This window comes from Sitophilus oryzae, unplaced genomic scaffold, assembly GCF_002938485.1.
Source record: "Sitophilus oryzae breed Bouriz unplaced genomic scaffold, Soryzae_2.0 scaffold_552_pilon_pilon, whole genome shotgun sequence".
Taxonomy (NCBI): Eukaryota; Metazoa; Arthropoda; class Insecta; order Coleoptera; family Curculionidae; genus Sitophilus; species Sitophilus oryzae.
The window spans coordinates 756,268-777,416 of NW_022147143.1; the positions used below are offsets into that span (position 1 = coordinate 756,268).

At 36.1% G+C, this 21,149-nt stretch overlaps 1 protein-coding gene across 8 annotated transcripts in view; it reads left to right on the forward strand.

Moving 5' to 3' along the window:
* Positions 1–1,213: 1,213 nt before the first annotated feature.
* LOC115887144 (twitchin) overlaps positions 1,214–21,149 on the forward strand; it is a 64,268-nt gene continuing 44,332 nt past the window's right edge. For 2 of the 8 annotated variants that reach the window (XR_004051015.1, XM_030906482.1), the window contains exons 1-20: positions 1,214–1,441; positions 1,621–1,978; positions 2,048–2,069; positions 2,128–2,290; positions 3,715–3,856; positions 12,807–13,030; positions 14,374–14,952; positions 15,011–15,190; positions 15,244–15,522; positions 15,634–15,711; positions 15,868–16,002; positions 16,078–16,134; positions 16,200–16,250; positions 16,308–16,514; positions 16,624–16,965; positions 17,178–17,213; positions 17,284–17,427; positions 17,902–18,075; positions 18,185–18,427; positions 18,644–18,688. Coding sequence is in view for 7 of the 8 variants with exons in the window: in XM_030906482.1 (XP_030762342.1) it covers positions 1,666–1,978; positions 2,048–2,069; positions 2,128–2,290; positions 3,715–3,856; positions 12,807–13,030; positions 14,374–14,952; positions 15,011–15,190; positions 15,244–15,522; positions 15,634–15,711; positions 15,868–16,002; positions 16,078–16,134; positions 16,200–16,250; positions 16,308–16,514; positions 16,624–16,965; positions 17,178–17,213; positions 17,284–17,427; positions 17,902–18,075; positions 18,185–18,427; positions 18,644–18,688 (3,414 nt within the window). In the remaining variant the exon portion in view is untranslated. Of the gene's footprint in view, positions 1,442–1,620; positions 1,979–2,047; positions 2,070–2,127; positions 2,291–3,714; positions 3,857–5,794; positions 5,934–6,475; positions 6,680–12,293; positions 12,596–12,806; positions 13,031–14,373; positions 14,953–15,010; positions 15,191–15,243; positions 15,523–15,633; positions 15,712–15,867; positions 16,003–16,077; positions 16,135–16,199; positions 16,251–16,307; positions 16,515–16,623; positions 16,966–17,177; positions 17,214–17,283; positions 17,428–17,901; positions 18,076–18,184; positions 18,428–18,643; positions 18,689–21,149 lie in introns of all 8 variants that reach the window. The other 6 variants (XM_030906485.1, XM_030906483.1, XM_030906489.1 and 3 more) reach the window with 5 other exon arrangements.

Below are 21,149 nucleotides of genomic sequence, written 5' to 3' on the forward strand. Positions count from 1 at the left end.
TTTAAAAATGAAATAATTTTGAACCCCTCTATTTGGAAAATACTAAAATGGATTTTTTATGGAAATTTATGATATGTCCAGAGCTGCAACAAGTCAGTTTTAAAAAGACTTATGTCATTTCTAAAATGAAAATGATTTAAGTCTTAAGTCAAATTCAACATCAAACCAAACCTTAATCAAGCCTTAATCAAAGCACCTGTGTTTGGAATTTTAGGTATGGCTTAACACGACAGGGTTGGGCTAAGCCTTAGGCAGATTTCTGAAATATAATATGTATTTCCTTCGGCCACAAACCCGCTTTTCCCGACCCCTGAGAGCGACCCGAAAGTACAGCGTAATAGACTAACTAGTAAGTAATAGACTAACTACTAAGTCATTAAAATGATTTAAATCAAAAAAAGATTTTAAGTTTTCTGTGAGCTTGCAGCTCTGGGTATGTCCAAAATCGACCATTAGATGTGGAAAAAGAGGCTCCATGGAGCTCACCCAGTTCAAATTCATGTTCCCATAAGGAAATTAACTAAAATGGAGTGGACGGTAATAGAAGAGAAGATAATAAAAATTACAGGCTTTTTTGTATTCGCAAACTAAACGGAAAAAGTGAAAATGTTGCCAAGTCGAGGCTTCGACCTGGCAGGAGCAAGATCGGCTTAAGTCGGATTGCAGTGCGAGCAGGACGCTCGTGTCATCGGCTCGAGCATTGTCGTTTACACTCGAACGTGCCGCCCTATATGGTTTGGCATGGATCGCGCCTGTATAAAATTACACACATCTCTTTTTCTCGGCTACCTTCTAAAAATATCACGCCAGCCTACGTTTATTTCGAGAGAACCGTACACTATTTTTCATCCCGATCCAATCGGACCCGTCTTATCACTTATTTTACAAACATTCTCCTTTAAACTATCCCCAAAAAACGTTTCTTTTAACTTTTTATTTGGTCATAATCAGCATACTATCTATTCTGGAGATACTCTGGGATGAATTTGGAAAATTAGATGCAGGTATCCAGAAAGCGGGTTTATTTAGAGCTTCAAGTGATGAGATTCTTGAAACTTAAAGAAAAACTAAAGATTCCATTTGGGCATGTCCGACAATGAGTCATAATTAAAGACCTGACCTGTGCGAGGTGGAAAATTGGGAAAAGCGCGCGACATAGAGATCGTTCGAGTTTGTGGCGGCGCCGAGAGTCGCCGGTGGTGGGGCCTGGCAAGGGGGGGAACCCTCGCCGCGCTGGATTAGACCCGAAGTACACATTGGACTCCTTTAGTCAGTGCTTTGGAGGCCACCAAGCAAACTTTAGGATAGACGAACGACTCGACGACGCGCGTGCGACGGGAACGACCACGTACACCGCGATCCGCGAAGTGTGTGTTGTGCAGTGTAGAGTGTTTGGGCTACCAACCCTCTACTAAACCTCAACCTCCACCCCTTGCGTGAAGTAAGTTCGGTGCCTCGTCCCAGTGAGCGTAAGTGCCCATCTAGTGAACTGGAGTTGATTCAATCTTCCTACTACAACTGTGCTCGTTGATAAACGATTAAAATCCCCTAGATCAGCAGTTACGCCCGCTGCGGAGTTAATAGCGCTCCAAACACTCATAAGACTCGTTCGACTTTCAGGCAGGGTTCATGTTCACGATAGCAGGGTAACAGAACAGAGTTAGCATGGGAGTGGCGGAGGATTTCGCTCCCAGCTTCACCCAGAAGCCGCAGCTGAGGCAGGAGGACGACGGCAACAAGCTCGTCTTCGAATGCCAGCTGCTCGCATCACCCCAGCCCGAAATACAATGGTTCCGTAGCGACACACTTCTTCAGGAAGACACAAGGACCAATTTCAAAATCCAGCCCATCGGTACCAACAAGTACTTGGTGGTGTTGGAACTAGACGATGTGATCGAGACAGATGCAGGCCTGTACAAGGTCAAAGCGAAGAACACCATGGGGGAAGTTGCAGCGTCGATCAACCTCAACTTCAGCCGTAAGTAACAACTTTCTCTTCCTAATTCCATATATCTTTATAAAAAAACTAATCTCCTTCTATTTTTAGCAATGGACGAGCCAAAAGAAAAGTAAGTATCCTTATTTCTCCATCGGCGTACTTCTAAACGTCTCCATTAATGTTTCTAGACAAATCGATGGTCTAGCACCAACTTTTGCGAAGAAACCTGCCATTCGGCAAGAAGAAGACGGCAAAAAGCTTCTTTTCGAATGTCGGATTCAAGCGGATCCTCGTCCAGTCGTCAGTTGGTTCCACAATAACAATTCCGTTAAAGAAAGTCCCCGTCATAAGGTACTTAACAAAGTTACAGTTAAATTTAGTTTCCCAGTTTTTTTAACGCTCATTGTTTTAATATCCACTAAATATATACCTGGCAGTGGAGAAACAAAACATTGACAATAACATATAAGATATTCCGTGCAAGCGAGTTGGTCATACAAATTGAATAAACTATAAAATACCTTCGACACTTCTAGGAGAATACTAAGAAGCATCTAAGTCACACCTTCTTTCTCTACAACTCAAATAATTCACCCATTTTGTTTACTCTATCTTGTTGGTGATCTTAATAAATCCTATGAATCGGTACCAACTTATTGTTTATTTATTACTATTTATAAAAATTCCATTAGTAACTCAACTATGAATCAATTTAATAATAGAAGTGCCAAGTTCACTTGGCGCAAGGTGATTCTGATTGTAACCCATACTTTACCACAGAGTGGTCATTTTTGGAGGTGAAAACAGAGGCTTATTTTTCATGGAATAGGATAAATATTGATTTATACCATGGATCGTATAAAATATATTTTGTAGAAATTCGCTTGCACTGTAAAAATTATTTGAAAATTCCCGTCGGTACCCAGTTAAGGTTTTTGTATATACATTTTCGTAAGACTTGCAAATTAAAGAAGATAAATGCTTTATTACAAAACATTTTCTTTCTAGAATACACCAAGATGATTATAACCACGTTATCATTATCGATTACTGATGAATTTGATAATATTCGACTTGTCGTTTGTTGATTCTCACTAACTTTCCGTTTCCATTCCATATCCGTTCCGTATTTTTAATTGTATTGACGCTATACGTAAGCTTCCGTTCCGTATCAGTTCCATACTTTTTATTGTACAACTTAAATCATTACAAAAGTTTTATTTTAAAAATTTGTATCTTTTGCAAAAGGTAATAGATTTAATTAAGAGGTAAAAGAATAAATAAATATCAGCAAAATATTAACAGAGCTGGTACAAAATGTAAAAACTTGACAACGCTGTTTCCGATACGCTTCAGCCCGTTCGTCAAAAAGACGTATGGAAGGAAAGAATATTGAACGGAAAGGAAACGGAACAGATAGTGTGCACTGTCCTATTCATTTACATGATATAATATTTTATGTAAACGGAAGGGAGCTGACATGGAAGGTATAGCGAGAATCAACCTTTAGTGTTCTTCTGCTGGTGATAATGTTAATAAATGATTGTGTTTTGGTGTAGAATAGAAAAAAGATGTGTATATTTTTTTAAATAGAGAGGGACATTCAGAAGTATACAAGCGATACCCTTGTGTCAGTGATTGTTTAATAGATCCTCCTTTCCAAGACCTATTCCTGTGTTTTGAGCTTCTCTATAGTTTGCTGGAGTTTGATTTCTTCAAGTGTTACGAAAATGTGTGCGCCAAGACCTTGACTGAGTTTTCGTCCTTACTTTCAGTTGAGGATAGACAAGGATGGACACTCGTACTTTGCGACCCTTGAAATAATAAATGTCACAGTTGAGGATGCTGGCAAATACAAGGTGACTGCAAAGAACGAGCTTGGAGAGAGTAACGCGACGATCAGTCTCAACTTTGACAGTAAGTTAAATGTGGTGTGTCTCCTTGCTTTGTGTGTCCTCAGTGCCGTTATCTTCCACTATTCTTAATCTCCATCCAGCTCGCGAATCGCATAACAGATCACTATTGCGGGGGCTGTTTCGATTCAGTGTTGCCAACGTAAAGTCACGATAATCGAACGTTCTCACTCGGTCATGGTTTTGTTATGTTTGTTGTCATTAACCACCAAAAATAATTGAAAACGGCGCTTTTGATCGTACGCTTTGTGCAACTCAATGTCGTTGCAACGTATTAATCAAGTCTGGCAAATATTTTCAAACTCACTCAAACCTGGAACAAATGATGTATGCAGAGAGTAATTCAATAATAAACTACTTCAATTGCAGAACAGAAAAGAACTCAGATTGACCATGCTTCTGAAATACTGAAATCCCTTTTCAAAACACGTAGGAAATTGTTAGAATAAAATCCGGATGTAATTACAAAATAATATAATCAGGCGAATACGTTTAAAGCTTTAAAGAAATAAACACGTTGAGTATTCCTGGTCATAATTTAAGCAAAAAAATATACCTTGAGAATTTGTAATTGTAATGAGAATAAATCACTGAAAAACTCATTTTTTATTAAGGAATATTTTAACTCCCTGTGTAAGTTAAATATTTAGAAAAAATTAAGATCCTGCTTGAAATAAAATGTAGGAAGAGAACCAATAAAGTCATAGTTTGTAAAATTACTCTACCCAAAGAGGGAAGCTTTAATTTTAGAACAAATTTTTATATACAGGGTGAGTCTTAAATAAGTAAAAATATTTTGAGGGGTAGTATAATTCGACCCCAATGAGGTTTTTTTCGCGAAAATTTTTTTTTGAAAATTTGGAATTTTTTGAAAAAAATTTTGGTATATTCTGAAAAAAAATTATAATATGGCAATATAGGTAGTTGATTAAATTTACAAGAAGGAAACCCTAGAAAAGATTTTTTTTTATTTTAAATAACTCGATTATTTGGGACTTAAAAATGGTACAGAAAAAAATATGTTTCTTTTATCGAAAGATCTACCACTAAAATAAAGAGAAGAAAAAAATCAAGAAAATACTTATTTAAGACTCACCCTGTATATTTCCAATACTTTGTTAAGTGATCTGATTAGAGAGAAACAAAATTGCATAAAAATTCTGATTTTAATTTTGTCCTCATTCGTGGATTTCTGCAAAACATCAGACCTTGAAACTAATACAAAACATTTTTTTTAATCTACATACCAGTTAAAGGCATGATTGTATTTGTTTATGGTCTTTGTGTATAGGGAAGCATGGAGATAAGAGTATTTTCTGTTTGTTACTTGAGAGAAATAAAGATTGTGTTTGTTGTTGAATTGCCGTGTATAAAGCAGTAACTTTACCCGCAAATTCCCGGCTTTTTAAAACCTCGTTGCCTCGAGCCATTCCGGCCGAAAACGAACTGGCAACACTGCTTCTAACAGCGATATCCGCCCCCGCACCCCTGTCCCTTCTCTCGGACGGACAAGTAAGTCAGCACTCGTGCACAGTACAATGGACTAACCGACGCTTAATCTAAGCTCAGCTTTTAATTTGCAGTTATTTAACATCCCATTTTCTAATCAGTGTACATTAGGTTCCAATTCGTTTGTGTGAGTTCCGCTTAGATTAGATGAGTGACGAAGCTAGGCTGCCCAGTTGAGGCAGAGATGTCCACACGACACTATTTTATTGATTAACATAACAACAACCTATCGAATCGAAGGCCATGTTCTTGCAAAATGTGACACTTGTATTTCAGAGTCGTACACCATATTTTGATTTAGCGACGTTCACTTTAACATAAAAGTAGCAGTAGCGATTAAAAGCTGAGCTTTTCCTTTCGGTGAGCATTGTAAGTTGCGCGAGTTGCTGGCTGTCCGTGTCGCGATAGCCAGTTTAGGGCAGTTTCTGCGTAGGCGACGAAGCACCGGTGCCCGAGCAGGAGGGCATCAAGCCGACCTTCACCGAGCGCCCAGTCATCCGCCAGACAGACGACGGCGCAACCATCACCTTCGAGTGCCGCTGCGTGGGCGTTCCCAAGCCCGAAGTGCAATGGTACGTATGCGCACAATACCCTATGCGCAGAAGTTGGCTCAATCCACCCGTAAAGCTCTCCCTTTTCTCGTCCGACCATAAAATTCGTCAATTCTAAAATAGGAATTTCTCCCCCTCAACATAACAATCCATTTTTTATTTATTAGTCACTCAGATTTTCAGAAATAAGATATCGATAAATCAAAGGTCAATACTCACATTCCAGAAAAAATATAGTCATTCATATATGTAATTACGAAAACTTCTAATGATGTCACAGTCGTTTTAAAAATTGCCGGTGACAAATAAATTGTTATTCGTAATATAATCACCACTTTCAAAAAATGGCAAGTATCCAGATGCCAACATAACGCGAATTGCATCAGCGTTTATTATTTAAGTTTACTAGTATATCAATGCCATACTTAATTTTCTTCTTTAAAGAAACTTCTTCAGAAATGAGCAAATTTATGAAATAACCAATAAATCAAACTGATTGGGCCACCTTCTGTAGTTTGTCATTCTCTATGAGGATGCTCCTGGATATTGAGTGCGTTGTACAGGTACCACGGCAAGGAAGAGGTCCGAGAAGATGGAAGGTACGTCCTGTCCATGGAGCTGGACCAGAAACTGTACTACCTGGCTAGACTGGAGATCGCAGCCGTACAAAAGAACGATTCAGGTGAATACCGGGCCGTAGCACGCAACAGGCACGGTACGGCCGTGGCTACCATCAACCTGAGCTTCGAGAGTCCAGAAAAACCCAAGTAAGACAAGTGTGACAGTGTTGGACTGGAACCAAAAGCATTGGCCTAATTTATATGAGGCTAAGAGGACTAAAAAAACAAGTTGGCTTGAACTGAATTTTCCGACGTGAAACCACTATTTTTGTTCGTTTTGTTGAATTTCAAACACATAAATAAAGTCTGTCTGTGTTAATTTTATTAAATATACAGGGTGAATCTTAAATAAGTGCAAATATTTTCCGAGCTGGTAGATCTCGATAAATGTAGAATGTAGAATGTTTAGGAGGGGAGTTAATCACCGCGACCCTACAGATCTATTGTGTGTTCCCCTTTCTTGAGTTATAACTCATCATACAGTCTCAGGCAGGGGCGGCTCGGAGCACTGGAAGATGGTGAGGCACATTAGAAGAGAATTTTTATTAGTATGTATATAGGGTGGCCATTAGTACGAGAAAGTTCTATATAAAAAAAAAATTGGCGCCGGGAGGCACGTATAACCGCCCATACTAAAATATGTTAATATCTAGTAGTGGGAACTATCGAATGAATACTATCGAAACATTCGATAGTTGCAATTCATTCGAATAATTCGATAGTTAGTAAGAAAACATTCGTTGAAAACTATTCGAATAAAAATTATCGAATAGATCCGTCATCTGCCTTGAAATATTGTATTTTACTTAAATCAAGGAAAACCTTTGATTTTTTCTCGGTCATAAGTTCTAAGGAACTTTTTCGAGTGTCTTAGACCGTTGGAGGACACCCATTCCAAGTTACGGATGGAGTCTTCCAAATTCTTCAGTTCCGCTTTCAGTTGGTTCCCGTTTGGAAAACAGAACGGTTCTGGTCCAGTTAGTGGAGTGTTCGCTCCTTTTCTAGCTAGATCATTTGCTTTTTCATTGCCTTCTATCCCTTGGTGAGCAGGCACCCAGAGTAAGAGGACTTTATTTTCTTTACCTAATTTGTTGAGCTTCTCTAGGCATTCTTTGACCAACATCGAATTGATGGTTACTGAGTTGATCGCGTTAAGTGCTGCTTGACTATCGGATAGGATGGCAATTTCCTGTTTTCGATAGTTCCTATCTAAGATAAATTGTACGCATCTTTCGATAGCGCAAATTTCAGCCTGAAGGATACTGGGGTAGGTGCCCATTGGTTCGGAGTATTCAGTTTTCGGCCCAAATACTCCTATCCCTGTCCCTGCTTTGGTTTTGGAGGCATCAGTATACCACGTAATGGTATGGTCTTTTATATGCTGAGTAAGCGTTTCTTTCTTCCAATCCTTTTTATTACTCAATACTACAGTGAGGTGTTTCTCAAAGTTGTAAATTATTGGTATGTCATCCACTGGGAGTTGGAGAAGTGGAATTTTCTTTTTGAGGGTGTTCCAAGCCCCTGACCTGAATATTCTCCCAGTACTGTTTCCGTCAGTAACCATTCTAATCATTGTCGCATTGGCATAACTACCGACGACAATGTGCAGTGGTGTTAGGTCTAGAATGACCTCCATTGCTGCTGTTGGACATGTTCTCATGGCACCTGTATGCAGACACATGCCATTAGTACGAGAAAGTTCTATATAAAAAAAATTGGCGCCGGGAGGCGCGTATAACCGCCCATACTAAAATATGTTAATATCTCGAAAACTGTGACTTTGACTGATTTTGATGTTATTACAAATTTTGTTGCAAATATTATTCCTAATCTTAAATTGAAAACCGCGTTTCGCTAGCTACTGTAACTTTGGAGTTACTATTTTTTAAATTTTTAACCCCTCCCTATACCAACGCCCGATCCCAATAAAAAAAACGGCAAGATTCTCGGGTGGCATAGTATTTTTGTGCCAAATTTGGTTAAAATCGGTTCAGCGGTTTTTCAGTTATCGTGTTACAGACGGACAGACGGACGGACAGACAGACAGACAGACACCACGAAAATACTTTGTATTTAGGTCATTTATGACCCAATTTTTGCCGATCCTAATAGTCTACCATACCTATTGGTATGATCGGCTAAAAAGTACATATCCTAAAAAAATATTTTCTTTAAAATTGCAATCGCATTACTATTTTTCTGTACAGAATTGGGTTCAGCATAAAATTCAGCATACATCACACTATTGATTTATTTGAAGCACTATATATGCGGGATTTCCATGATAATTCATATTTGAAAAATTTCATCTTTTAAAAAGTGGTAAAAACCTGGAGAGAATTTAACTTATTGATATTTTATTGCTTAAGTACGTATAATATAGCGAGGTATGTAGGATAAAGAAAGAAATCTCAGAAAAATTCACATTCACAGGGATTTTTTTATGGCGAAGCCAACATTGCAATATTATAATGCTATATCTCAGTTTTTTTTAAACGCAATACACACTGTATATTATTTTTAGTATTTTAGATACCCTACAGACTTAAAAAGCGCACATTTTTGTATTTAAAATATTTCTAAATTTTTAGCAGTTGCGGAAATAGCCTTATGTAATATAATTCGCAGTATTATACCAATTACATAGGGCTATTGCAACAGTAAATTTTTATCAAAGCGACCTCAGGATATTTTCTCTTATATTTTACTCTGTATGGTAAAATTTTGTTTTTTCTACCCGTCCTATAAAAATAAAACAAAACGAAATCTGTAACAGGTCACTTTACTTTTTGACTATACACAGTTTATCTAGAAATGATTCGAAAAACTCTAAATCATCATATCTATCAACAATAAGTCACTGTCCACTTTTTAGATATTTACTTAATATGTACAATAATCAGTAAAAAGAGCAATTAAACACGCAATTCACATTAAAAAACGTAGATATTAATCAATTAGAGACAAAACAGTGTAATTACCGGCAGAATTAATTCAAACTGTGATTCAAACTAAGCCAAATTCCCAAATAATGCAATTCTGCATTTTCAGCCTGGCTCCTACAATCTCTCGGGCTGATCGGGAAGTGATACATATTTTTAACGAACGGCTTTTAAGGTTCAAATTTACATTTGAGGCTCGCCTCAATACGGTCTTTTTACCATATTATCAAGAAATTATGGGTTTTAACTAAAAAGTATATAAAAGGAATTCCAAATTTATTTTTCCCAAAAAAAACTCATATTCGTGTTTCTGGGGTTGACACATAGTTACCTACCTCTAAAAATAGTTGCACATTTTTAAGACCCACCCTGTATAAAGCAATTGAATGTCCTTTATACGGAGACTTTTTGACTTACCCTTTAGAGACAAAAATTTTGTTATAAAGTGTCTCAAAAACGTATTTTGATGTTCCGCTACTTTTCGAAGTGCCACCCTGTATATAGATATATTTTGAAAATTTAAAATTACGATAAACGGAAGTTAACAATTTTAAAATCCGTAAACAATTTTTGTTTATATCTGGAAGGAAACAAATATTTTTGTTTACTTTCGAGTTCGTACCAACAAAAATAGGAAACTTTTATTAACAGTTTCCATAGGATAAGGCCTTAATATAATCAGTAATTATAACTGAATTATTCTCTCTAAAAAATTGGAAAACTTCGAAAGAATTCAGCTTGAACCAGTGTAATAAAATATTTGTGATGTTCGTGAAACTATTTTTACCTATACACAACTGGTTTCTTGGCACACTAGGCTCGATCGTATTACATACTTTATGTCTATCTAAACTGAACTGTATAAAAAATACTGCTGTTTAATATAAATTTCCAGCCAAAAAGCAAATAACCTTCCCCGAATACATGTATATTTTCTCATTTTTACTTCTCTATATTTAGACCTTTGGAAAATTCGATACTTTTCGATTAACGAAAATCCACGCGTCTTTATTGCTTCAAAAATAATCTGTCAAAGATCTATTTTTAAAAATTTCACGGATAACTATTTCATTGATTTTCTATTTTTAACTCAAGTACACACAGAGTATGTTGGACGGTAAAGTTCTTACACTGGATTATTCAGTTTGACTTCACGAAGAGTTTAATGAGTAAATAGATATTTACTAAAGCGGTTGAATGATTATCAGTTATTATAAATAAAAAAATCTAACAATAAACTTCCCTCTTGCAATATAATATGTAATTGCACTGGTAGAAGTTGAATCCTTTGCCGATTTTCAGTTGAGCTTTTTGAAACAAATTCATTAAAATTAAAACTTGCATTTATAAAATGATTAAGAAGAAGTATGTATATATATATATATTCAATGAAAATATAGAAATAAACATAGCAGATCATTAAAAGTAGAATTATAGAGTATTAAAAAATATGAGGCGTCAAGTTGCAAAACCCGACTTATCCATTTTTTTAAAAAAATGGCCTAATCACATATATCAATAGTGGACTCTAAAATCTACATAAACCTAGTTTCAAACTGCAGCAAAAATTGATTATTCTATATAAAATTCACTAAAAATTACGTTACTGTAGCAAAATCCGTCTTATCAACTTATATTTGCTTTTTATTCTCATTATTGTTGCGAATCCCGCAAATCCATTTTTTTCATAGGCTACTGACGTCTTGCCCATTTCAAATAATTACCTAATTTTAATAAATTAGCATACCTAATCATTCCAAATTAGGATGCAAATATCTGCATCATACTGCAACAAACCCCGCCTTATCCGAATTATTTTTGTGTTTTTTCTCTTTAAAAATTAAATATTAATTTTCATTTCTAGAAAAACGAGATATAAAACAAAATCTGGACAAAATCCAGACGTCATAGTTTTTTAGCGATATAACAGCAAAAATAGTATATTGTTTTATTAGGAGTAAAAATGATGCTTTTGTTGCGAGACGGTACGTTTCACATAAAGGCGATGCACAAAAAATCATTTTTTCTCCGAACAGAACATGCTATTTTTTTTAAACGCCACAAATAATTTTTTAAACAATTTCAAACGTTGCAAATAATATAAAAATATTTAAAAGTAATATCTTGTAAGTAATTATATATCGAGAAACTATGGTTACGCTCGTTGAATTTGACACTTCATGTCAGTTTAATAATATATTAATCTACTTTCGTGCGTAAAAGGGCTTTATGTCGAGGTGTTCAAAATGACTTTTTATGTTGTCAATCAGTTGAAAAAAAAATACATTTATAACTTTTAAAACCTAAAACTTTAGAAGTAAAACAATGAATTTACTAATATATCGATTTGGTCATTTTAGAAGTGTAGTCTGGATTTTAACGTGTAAGACATGCAGGTAGCTTAATGAAAAATGAAATGTATTAAAAAGAGATAATTATCTTCATTCCAGTGGTATACATGAAAGTTTTTAAAATAGTTTATTTTTTTCTACACAAATTTTCCTACAAGCATAAAAACCGGCAACACTGTATGCCGCGTTTGATTTCGTCTCTCTGTCTGTCAACCGGTCATTTATATTATTCTCTGTCTTACACGTTAAAATCCAGACCACACTTCTAAAGTGACCAAATCGGTATATTATTTTGCATTATTCCTACATTTCTTAATGGAACATTAAAATCCGGACGCTTATGAAAAAACCGCCCGGATGTAGTAAAAATCCGGACATGACGTCTGATAACCCTACTCCAGTTCAACACTGTCAAATCGTGATGGTTTAAGGTATGGCGTACGTTCACTCGCAGAATCTTTCTTTCAGAATTCCCGATGGCAAAGCACCTAGATTCCCTAAGAAACCGACCATTCGCCAGGAAGGCGACGTGCTGATCATGGAGTGCTTCTTAGAGGCGAACCCGGATCCAGATATCACCTGGTTCCAAAGCGAGAAAAGCATTGCGGACAGCCCACGCGTGCGAATGCTGCGCAAAACCACCACCAAAGACACGTACCTTCTCACTCTTGAGATAGCGAACCCGACACGCCTCGACGGCGGCAACTACCGCTGTAACGCTTTCAATGTGTACGGCGAAAGTAACGCCAATATTGCGCTCAACTTCCAAGGTAGGCTGCCCCAGAGCAGTCTTGTCGTACCACGTATCTGTAGTTCATATGTTTGTGAAACGTCTCAATTCCGTTTACTTATCTTGTCCAATTTGTTCCAGTGACGTCGACTCTGTCTCCAACCTCTGTATTGTCATTTTGCATGAGCATGGCCTTTTGATTTAACATCGCTCTAGTTTAGTTCGTAACGTTGTTTTGATACGTGTTACAGGCGGAGATGATGCGGCAGGTTTCGCGCCCTCCTTCATCGAGAAACCCAAAATCATACCCAACGAGAGCGGAACGCTCATTACCATGAAATGCAAGTGCAAGGCCAAGCCCAAGCCTGAAGTCACTTGGTTCCGGGGAACCACAGCCGTCCAGGAATCGTCCAAAATCACCATACGAGTCGTCGATGTACAAGAAGACGTTTACGAACTCGTTCTAGAGATCAAAGTATGTAATAGCCAAGCACTGCAAACTAGTGATGGGCATTACGATTCTTTTTAGTGAATCGAATCACACGATTCAATTTCTCATATTGAATCGACTGCTACGATTCGTTCATTTGAACGAACCACATGCACAATTAACGTTTCCTAAAAACAAGAATCGTACCGGCGATAATTTGGCCGGACAATTACTTAAGGACCAGAAAAAGAAATAAACAGTTCTTTCATTTGTTTTTCAACACTTTCTGACACTGGCGTAATTGGATTGATTATTTTACCAATAATATTAAATTATCAATCCAATTCATATATACTATTTATTAAAAACTTCTTAATACCAATTTAATAATAAATAGTATATAATACCGCGTGATCTAAAAAAAAATGGCGTCCAGTTGCCTTGGAAATGAACATCGATGACATTCTCCATATAATTTTACATATAAAATGACAGCGATCTTCATTTTATAACCATCGCTGACGCCGTTTTTTTACCCTATTGAGCAGAGGTCAACAATATTTATTTAGAGTTGCCTTACATATACTCCCGTACTAAGCACAGTATAAATAAGTTTTTTTCTTGTAAATAACTTTCTTATCGTTTGCATTTTATACCCATGATGTTTGTTTAGGGCTTTTGTTCAACTCTAAATATTGGTGCCTGACTCTATGCCTATATCACGGCCACGCCGTAGAAACGAACGATCGCATTGTGATCCGATTCAATTCTCACGATTCTTTTTTACGGCTCATCGTTCCAATCTTATAGATCCGTGCTGGCCACGATTAAATTGAACGAACCGTATTGTAACCAATGAATAAATTCTCTCGACTATTTGGTCGAACGATCCCATTGTGATCCGATTCAATTCTCACGATTCTTTTCTACGGGTCATCGTTTAAATGTTATGGATCCGTGTTGGCCACGATTCAATTGAACGAACCGTGTTGTAAGCAATGAATCAATTCTCACGACTCTTTAAACGAACCTTCGCATTGTGATCCGATTCAATTCTCACGACTCTTTTTTACTGCTCATCGTTTAAATGTTATGGATCCGTGCTGACTACGATTCAATTGAACGAACCATATTGTAACCAATGAATCAATTCTCACGACTCTTTGATCGAACGATCGCATTGTGATCCGATTCAATTTTCACGATTCTTTTTTACGGCTCATCGTTCAAATGTTATGAATCCGTGCTGGCTACGATTCAATTGAACGAACCGTATTCTAAGCAGTGTATCGAATCTCACGATTCATTTTAAATAGTCGTTCAAATGAACGACTCGTTCAATCTTTGCCCACCTCTACTGCAAACATTTAATTCAAACTGATTTTTAGGATCCTGCGGGTTCTGATGGAGGTACTTACCGGTGCCATGTGAAAAACGAATTTGGAGAAAGCAACGCCAATCTGAACCTGAACATCGAGGCTGAACCGGAGCCTGAAGGTGACGGTCCCACATTTGTCGAAAAACCAAGGATCACCTCCCACCAAGGAGGCAAATTGGTCGTTATGGAGTGTAAGGTACGTTCTAACCCGACGCCGACGATAGTTTGGTACCGGGAAGGAAACAAGGTTACCGAATCCTCCAAGATCACGATGAGTTTCGAAAAAGTCGAAGAAGATGTATATTACATCAAACTAGAACTAAAAGACCCCGGACTAGAAGATTCCGGTCTCTATAAATGTAACATTAAGAACACTTTCGGAGAGCTTAACGCTAACCTTACTCTGAACATCGAAATTATACCAGTTATTAAAGAAAAACCGAAGGTTATCAAGATAATTAAAAAGAAAACAGTTATTGTCGAGTGCAAAGTACTCAGCAAGTTTGCACCTGAGTGCACTTGGTTTAAAGAAGATAACGCGGTTAGGGAAGACAACAGACATCAAGTACAAGTGGAGCAAGTCAAAGACGTATGATTCCTTTATTTTTTTTTCTATTAAAACAAAAATTCAACATAACTTATTTTAGGGTGAATTTGCCGTAAAACTTGAAATTTCCGACGTCCAAAAAACCGACAAAGGTTTATATAAATTAGTAGCCAAAAACGAGAAGGGAGAAGCTACTTCACAAACTGTCGAAGTAACCGAACTCCCACCCGATGAGAAGCCCAAAGGCGAGAAGCCAAAACTTACAAAACTCACTAACATCGTAAGTACCAAAAGCTATTTAAACTAATCCAACTCATAATAATAATTTTGCAGACAATTGAAGAAGGAAAAACAGCTGATTTCATTTCCTCCCTCAAAGTAGCTGACAAAAGCGTCACTATCACTTGGTACAAGGAAAGTACAGTTATAAAGGAATCTAGCGACATAAAAATATCATTCGATGGCACTGTAACACGGCTTACCATCAGCAAATGCAAAGTCACCCATTCTTCCACATACAGAGTCATTGCTAAAAACGAATTTGGTGAGGATGAAGCCACGGCAGTATTGACGGTCAAAAAGAGGAAAGACGAAGAGGAGGAGGAAGAAGAGGTAACTTTTCTGTTGGTTTATTAAAATAATTTACATATTTGCACAACAAGACACTATTTTTAATACATATTGTAATTTTTTACTCTACCTATACACATACAAACACTCAAGGAGGAAAGCGAGGAAGAAATATCAGAAATCAAAGAAAAAAAGATGGAATCGGATGAAGAAGAGGTAGAGGAATCAGAGGTATAAAGCCTATGAGAGTTTGTTTTCTTTCTTCACCTCTGAGTGTGTTTTTATTTTCTTGAGCACTCTGTTTCTATTCCTCTCTGTTACAATATACACCTTCTTATATAATTTTCTTTTACTTTTTTGTAATTTACATTATATAAATATTTTTAGGAGGAAGAGGAAGTAAAAAAGACAGTAGAAAAGAAAGAGGAAAAGAAAGAGGAAAAGAAAGAAGAGAAAAAGGTAGAAAAGAAAGTTGAGAAAAAGGCAGAAGAAAAAAAGGAAGAAACCAAAGTAGTGCAAAAGGTAACATTAAATTCTCATCATTTTTTGTTTCATTGTGCCGTTTATTCCTAATCTGATTCATTGTATTTCATGCAGAAGGAGGAAGAAAAGAAGGTAAATGATATCGCTAAAAAGGATACGAAAAAAGAGGAGGTAGGTAGTCTGTTAATTGTAGGTGTCCTGTCTATGTATAACGTTCGTTGTATTGTTTAATGTAGGAAACAAAAACCGAGGAGAAAAAAGCAGTGAGACGTTCTTCCGTTCAAAAGGTAACGTATACTATGCGTAATTTTAAAGTCGTCTCGTTAACTAATAACAAATATCAGGTTGAAAAGACTGAATCGCGCAGAAGTTCCATAGTCACCGAAGAAAAAATAATTAAAGACGGCGAAAAGAAATCGGCCAGTCGTAAATCTTCAATAGTAACCAAGGAAGAAGAATCAAAGACTGAAACTAGACGCACATCAGTGGCTGAAGACAAAACCAAAAAAGTCTCTGCGGGCGCTAAAAAATTAGAACCCACCCCTGAAGCGGTAAGTATATTCATCAATCCATATATGGTAAAATTCCAAACCCCTAACAACCTACCTATGTTCCGCCACAATAATATTGATATTCTAAATTCTAACAAATCCGATGTAGAAAACACCAACCACACCTATAAACAATGTAGACGACATATTCGCCGCCAAAAAAACCGAACCTGAAAAACTCAAATCACCTCCACCAAAAGACGCTGCTAAACCGAAAGCAGCCTCCAAAGTGAAATCACCCCCTCCGGCTGAAACAAAAGAAACACCAAAGCCTACTACACCCGCATCAAAAATTAAGTCACCCCCACCAGCGGAAACACCCAAACCCAAAGAACCCGAACCAGCTAAGGTTGAACCAAAAGCTAAAACTCCTTTAGAAAAGAAGGCTGAACCACCTAAATCCGAAGAACCCGCTCCCAATCTAAGCAAAACACGTACAGGTCTTAAGAAGGTACTTACTTACATCTACATAAAATTCTATACAATATACCCTCAGATGCAAAAAAAAACTCTGCGTTTTTTTGTATCTGTGTATTAAATACATTACAAAATAAAGTTGTTTTTACTGTTTTTAGTCATTCCGCATCTAATCACTTTATTCTCATATTTTCTATGTCTTCGTTGGATTCCTTCTCCAATTTCCTTGTCATGTGTACATGTTAGGTTGAGGAGAAAACTGCAGAAGCCACGAAACTGAAGGTAAGGAAACTTTTGTTACGATTATTTATAAAGTACGCGCAAAAGTTTAAATGGATTAATTGCTATATAGACCGAAACTGAACCGCAAAAACCCAAACCCAAACTTCCTCCAAAAAATCCGGTTCAGAAAGGCAGTTTCTTAGGCATTCAATTAAAGCCGGTGAAAAAAGAAGCCAAAACTGTCGAAAATGTTCAAATAGAAACCGACCTGAAGGTAACTCAACAGGATGTACGAAACAATGTCCTGTATCTATGTGTCTCTTCTGTGTACTCTATTTCTTCTCTATCTTCTACTTCTCTTTCCACTCTCTACATCTTCTCTTTATCTATATCTTTCTCTCAATCTACTTACAACCTAATATCTATCTGTCAACACAGTTTCTTTTCAATCACACGCAATTTATGGTAAATAATCATTTTGTATTTTGACGAATAGGGGACTTTTTTTTATTACCGTATACCTTTTTGAGTCTCTCCACAACCAGGAGTATACTTTTTGATTACCCTATATATATTTTAGTTTTTTTGGTACTGTTTATTTTTTGTACCATTGAACTGACTATTTTTGGCAATTTTTTGGTAGTATATGTTGGAGTTAAATATTAATATATTCTCTGAATATAACTAACAGTAATATTGAGGTACAGTTTCTTTAGATGGGATAAATAAATCTTTTTTCTTTGATTAGTCCACTGAAGTGAAAAAATCAGAAAAGGCTGCCGTGTCTAAAGGCAAAAAAGACGAAAAATTTGACTACAACGCATGGGAAAATATTCCTGATTACGACAGGCCCGTTTTAGAAAAGTTCGAGCCTCACGAGAAAGTCGACTATGCCGGTAGAGAAAAAACCAAACTTTCCAAGGTAAACTTTCTGGTTTCCGCTTTGGCAATTTCTACGAAATAAATGCTTCTTTTCGCTATTGGCTTGCTAAAATATATTATACCGCGAAATAACTCGAGGAAATTAACAGGAAAAACCACTCTTGGCTACGGAAGCCAAAGAAAAGCCTACTTTAGCAGCCGAACAGAAGGCTGTACCGACGGTTCCTCAAATCAAAACTCCCGAGGCACCTAAAATCGAGGTTATCAAAGAACGAACTCCAGAACCGAGGAAGAAGTCGTTGGAACCCCAACAGGGCAGTGGTAGCAGAAGAGGTTCCTTAATACCTCCCGAAGCTATGGGCCGAAGGGCTAGTTTGATCATCTCTGACGAGGTAAGGTATCGAAAAATCATACTGGTTCAAAATATGCGTTATTGGAAAAGGAAACATCCACAATGCATATTTGAATTGAAGTATATTTTAACCCAAAACCACTATTATTGTTTATATTGTACACTGTAGCTGTCTTTGTCCACGTGATGTTCACTGTGGGTGGTGTTCTTGTACGTCATGTCATATCGTTTCAATTCCTAACTTTTATATCTTTAGGAACATAGAAAACTGAGGCCAGGCGAGGTGTTAGAAGAGAAAAAGGTAAACCCAGCGACGTGGTGTCTGCAATTCTACCTGGATATGCGTCTAAAATTCGTTAACTTATAACAAATATTTATTTCCTGTACTCCTAGAGTCCTATAGAAAGTTTCCTTTTATTTTCTATTCGTACCTACAGTATGCGCCCGGATTGTTTTTACCAGAGGAAAACTTTTTATTATCGACATTTTGAAAAAAATGCATTCTTCATAAAAAAATTGCTTCTCCTAGAAAGGCTTGGTGCATTTCAGTTGATTTAAACAAATTCCGACCGCAGCGCTTCAGCGGAAAAAATCTGAAATTATTAATATATAGTTTACGCCGCCACACAGTGCTTCGTCCTATGGACAAAAATCGAAAAAAAAGTTAAAATTTACTAATATCTGAATATGTAATTTTATACTTATAGCAATGTTCAACCATCCCGTATATTATTTTTCATAAACAGCGTTTTTTGTTAGCAAATATTTTCACTAAAAATAAATTTTGCGATCATTATCTCATCAGTGAAAAAGAATAACATTCATAGTAGTTCTGTATATTATGGAGTTAAACGGGTACGTACTTAATTGAAAGCCACTATGGATATTGTTAAACACAAGGTATGTACTTTAAATTTATTTCTAAACAAGTTCGTGATTGTTTAGTTTTTATTCATTTTTAAGATGATTCTTAAATGGGTATAAAATTTTACGTTTTCAAACTTCAAAAAGGCATTAAAAAAAAACATATCAAAACATATCGTATTTATTGAATATTTTGTTGCCATATTCATACACTTTAATTTTTGTATAGTTCACCTGCGTCTGCTTGCGACGAACTTTATTTTATAATACTTTTCAGATGGAGTAAGATTGATAAGCAATGCCGATCTGGCTAATACTTGGCTTGATCATAAGGACAAGAACTCAAAATTATTAGTATTTCAAAAAATATGTTCTTATTAGATATTGATGAACCTTCCAGTCAAATGAGACACCACTTGTGCCTGAAAAAGTCCACTATGTTGGAGCGAAACGTCGAATAAAAAAAGTGTCCATCTTTCAGTTTATTATAAAATCTCATACCCAAGAAAAGGAAAAAATAATATATGCATATGGTCTATTAAAGAGGTAACTATTAACATCCGAACCCCTCATACCGACAAAATGAACAGTAACAACGCGAAAAAGTAACATATTAGAAAATGATGTACAGAAATATCTTATATGTGAGGATACTTCATCTACCTGTGATTTAGATACTATAAATTTAGAAGATTCTGTCAGCAGTGATTCTCCTGAATCAGAGTAGTTACGATCTATGCATTTTGTTGTCCTAAAGTAAATTTATAGCATCTTAATTTTTTTTTTAATTAAATATAACATTAATGTTTCTTTTTCATTAAAGAAAAACATTTTTATCTTATATTAGGCTTATATTGTAGGAATCATGTTCTAATGTTATTTCAATTCTTTTTTATCACAGGAATTTATTTAATACTTACACCGTTTTCATACTATAACTTATTATTTTCTTAGATGGAACACAGCTCCAACATTATTATTATTTATAAGATTTTTTTTTCATAAACGTGGGACTAAGAACATCATCATTTAGTACAATGAGAGTACTCATCATTTGTGTCAAATAAACCTAGTTTGAATAAATTGTTTACAATAAAAGAGAAGTTTTGGATTTTTGTCCTCTAGAGCCATATGTTCGAAGCACTGTGCATCATGTTGATCGCATTAAAATAATATTGAAATCCTGGTTTTGCCATAATATTTAAGTATTTTGTTTTTTTGCTAGTGCAGTTATTGAAACTATAAAACACTCAGGTACGAGGATTGTGTGATGTAACGCTGTTTCGGGTAGTAAAAAATAAGTGAAAAAGAATTCCAACTAGGTGTCGTGTTGTGTTGTGACAATTTCTAATGTTAATAAAATTGCCGAAAAAATGTTAACACGTAAAGAAGAGCGTAATTAGGGCGTTATTGGGTGCAATAACGTTCAATAAATCAACTTTCCCGGATATTCAACCCTCCCGAAACAACATTTTATTGCTTCATAGTTTCTCACACCGATTTGATCAAAAGCAAAAATAAATTCAAGCAGTTCGATGAAACAAGTGAGTAAACAAAGTGATCGTTACATAATCAAAAAATTAAATAGACATATACTATGAGACGATAAAATATAATTCGCAATATTAATGGTTCTCTGAAACTGTATGAAAATTTAGAAAATTATAAACTGGATAAACCATTTTAGAAGAAGCAAAAATGTCAATAATAAAAAAAGTTGTTTTCTCTTGCAAAGACAATCCAGGGACATCCTGTATAAATACGACATAGGTAAAGCAAGGCAGAACGTCTTTCTACAAGGCTCTGGAGTATTTCAAGAACGTTCTATTTATCGTACTATCAACATAAAAATTTCTTTAACAAGAAACGCGTATTTTCCGAAAATAGCTTCCAAAATA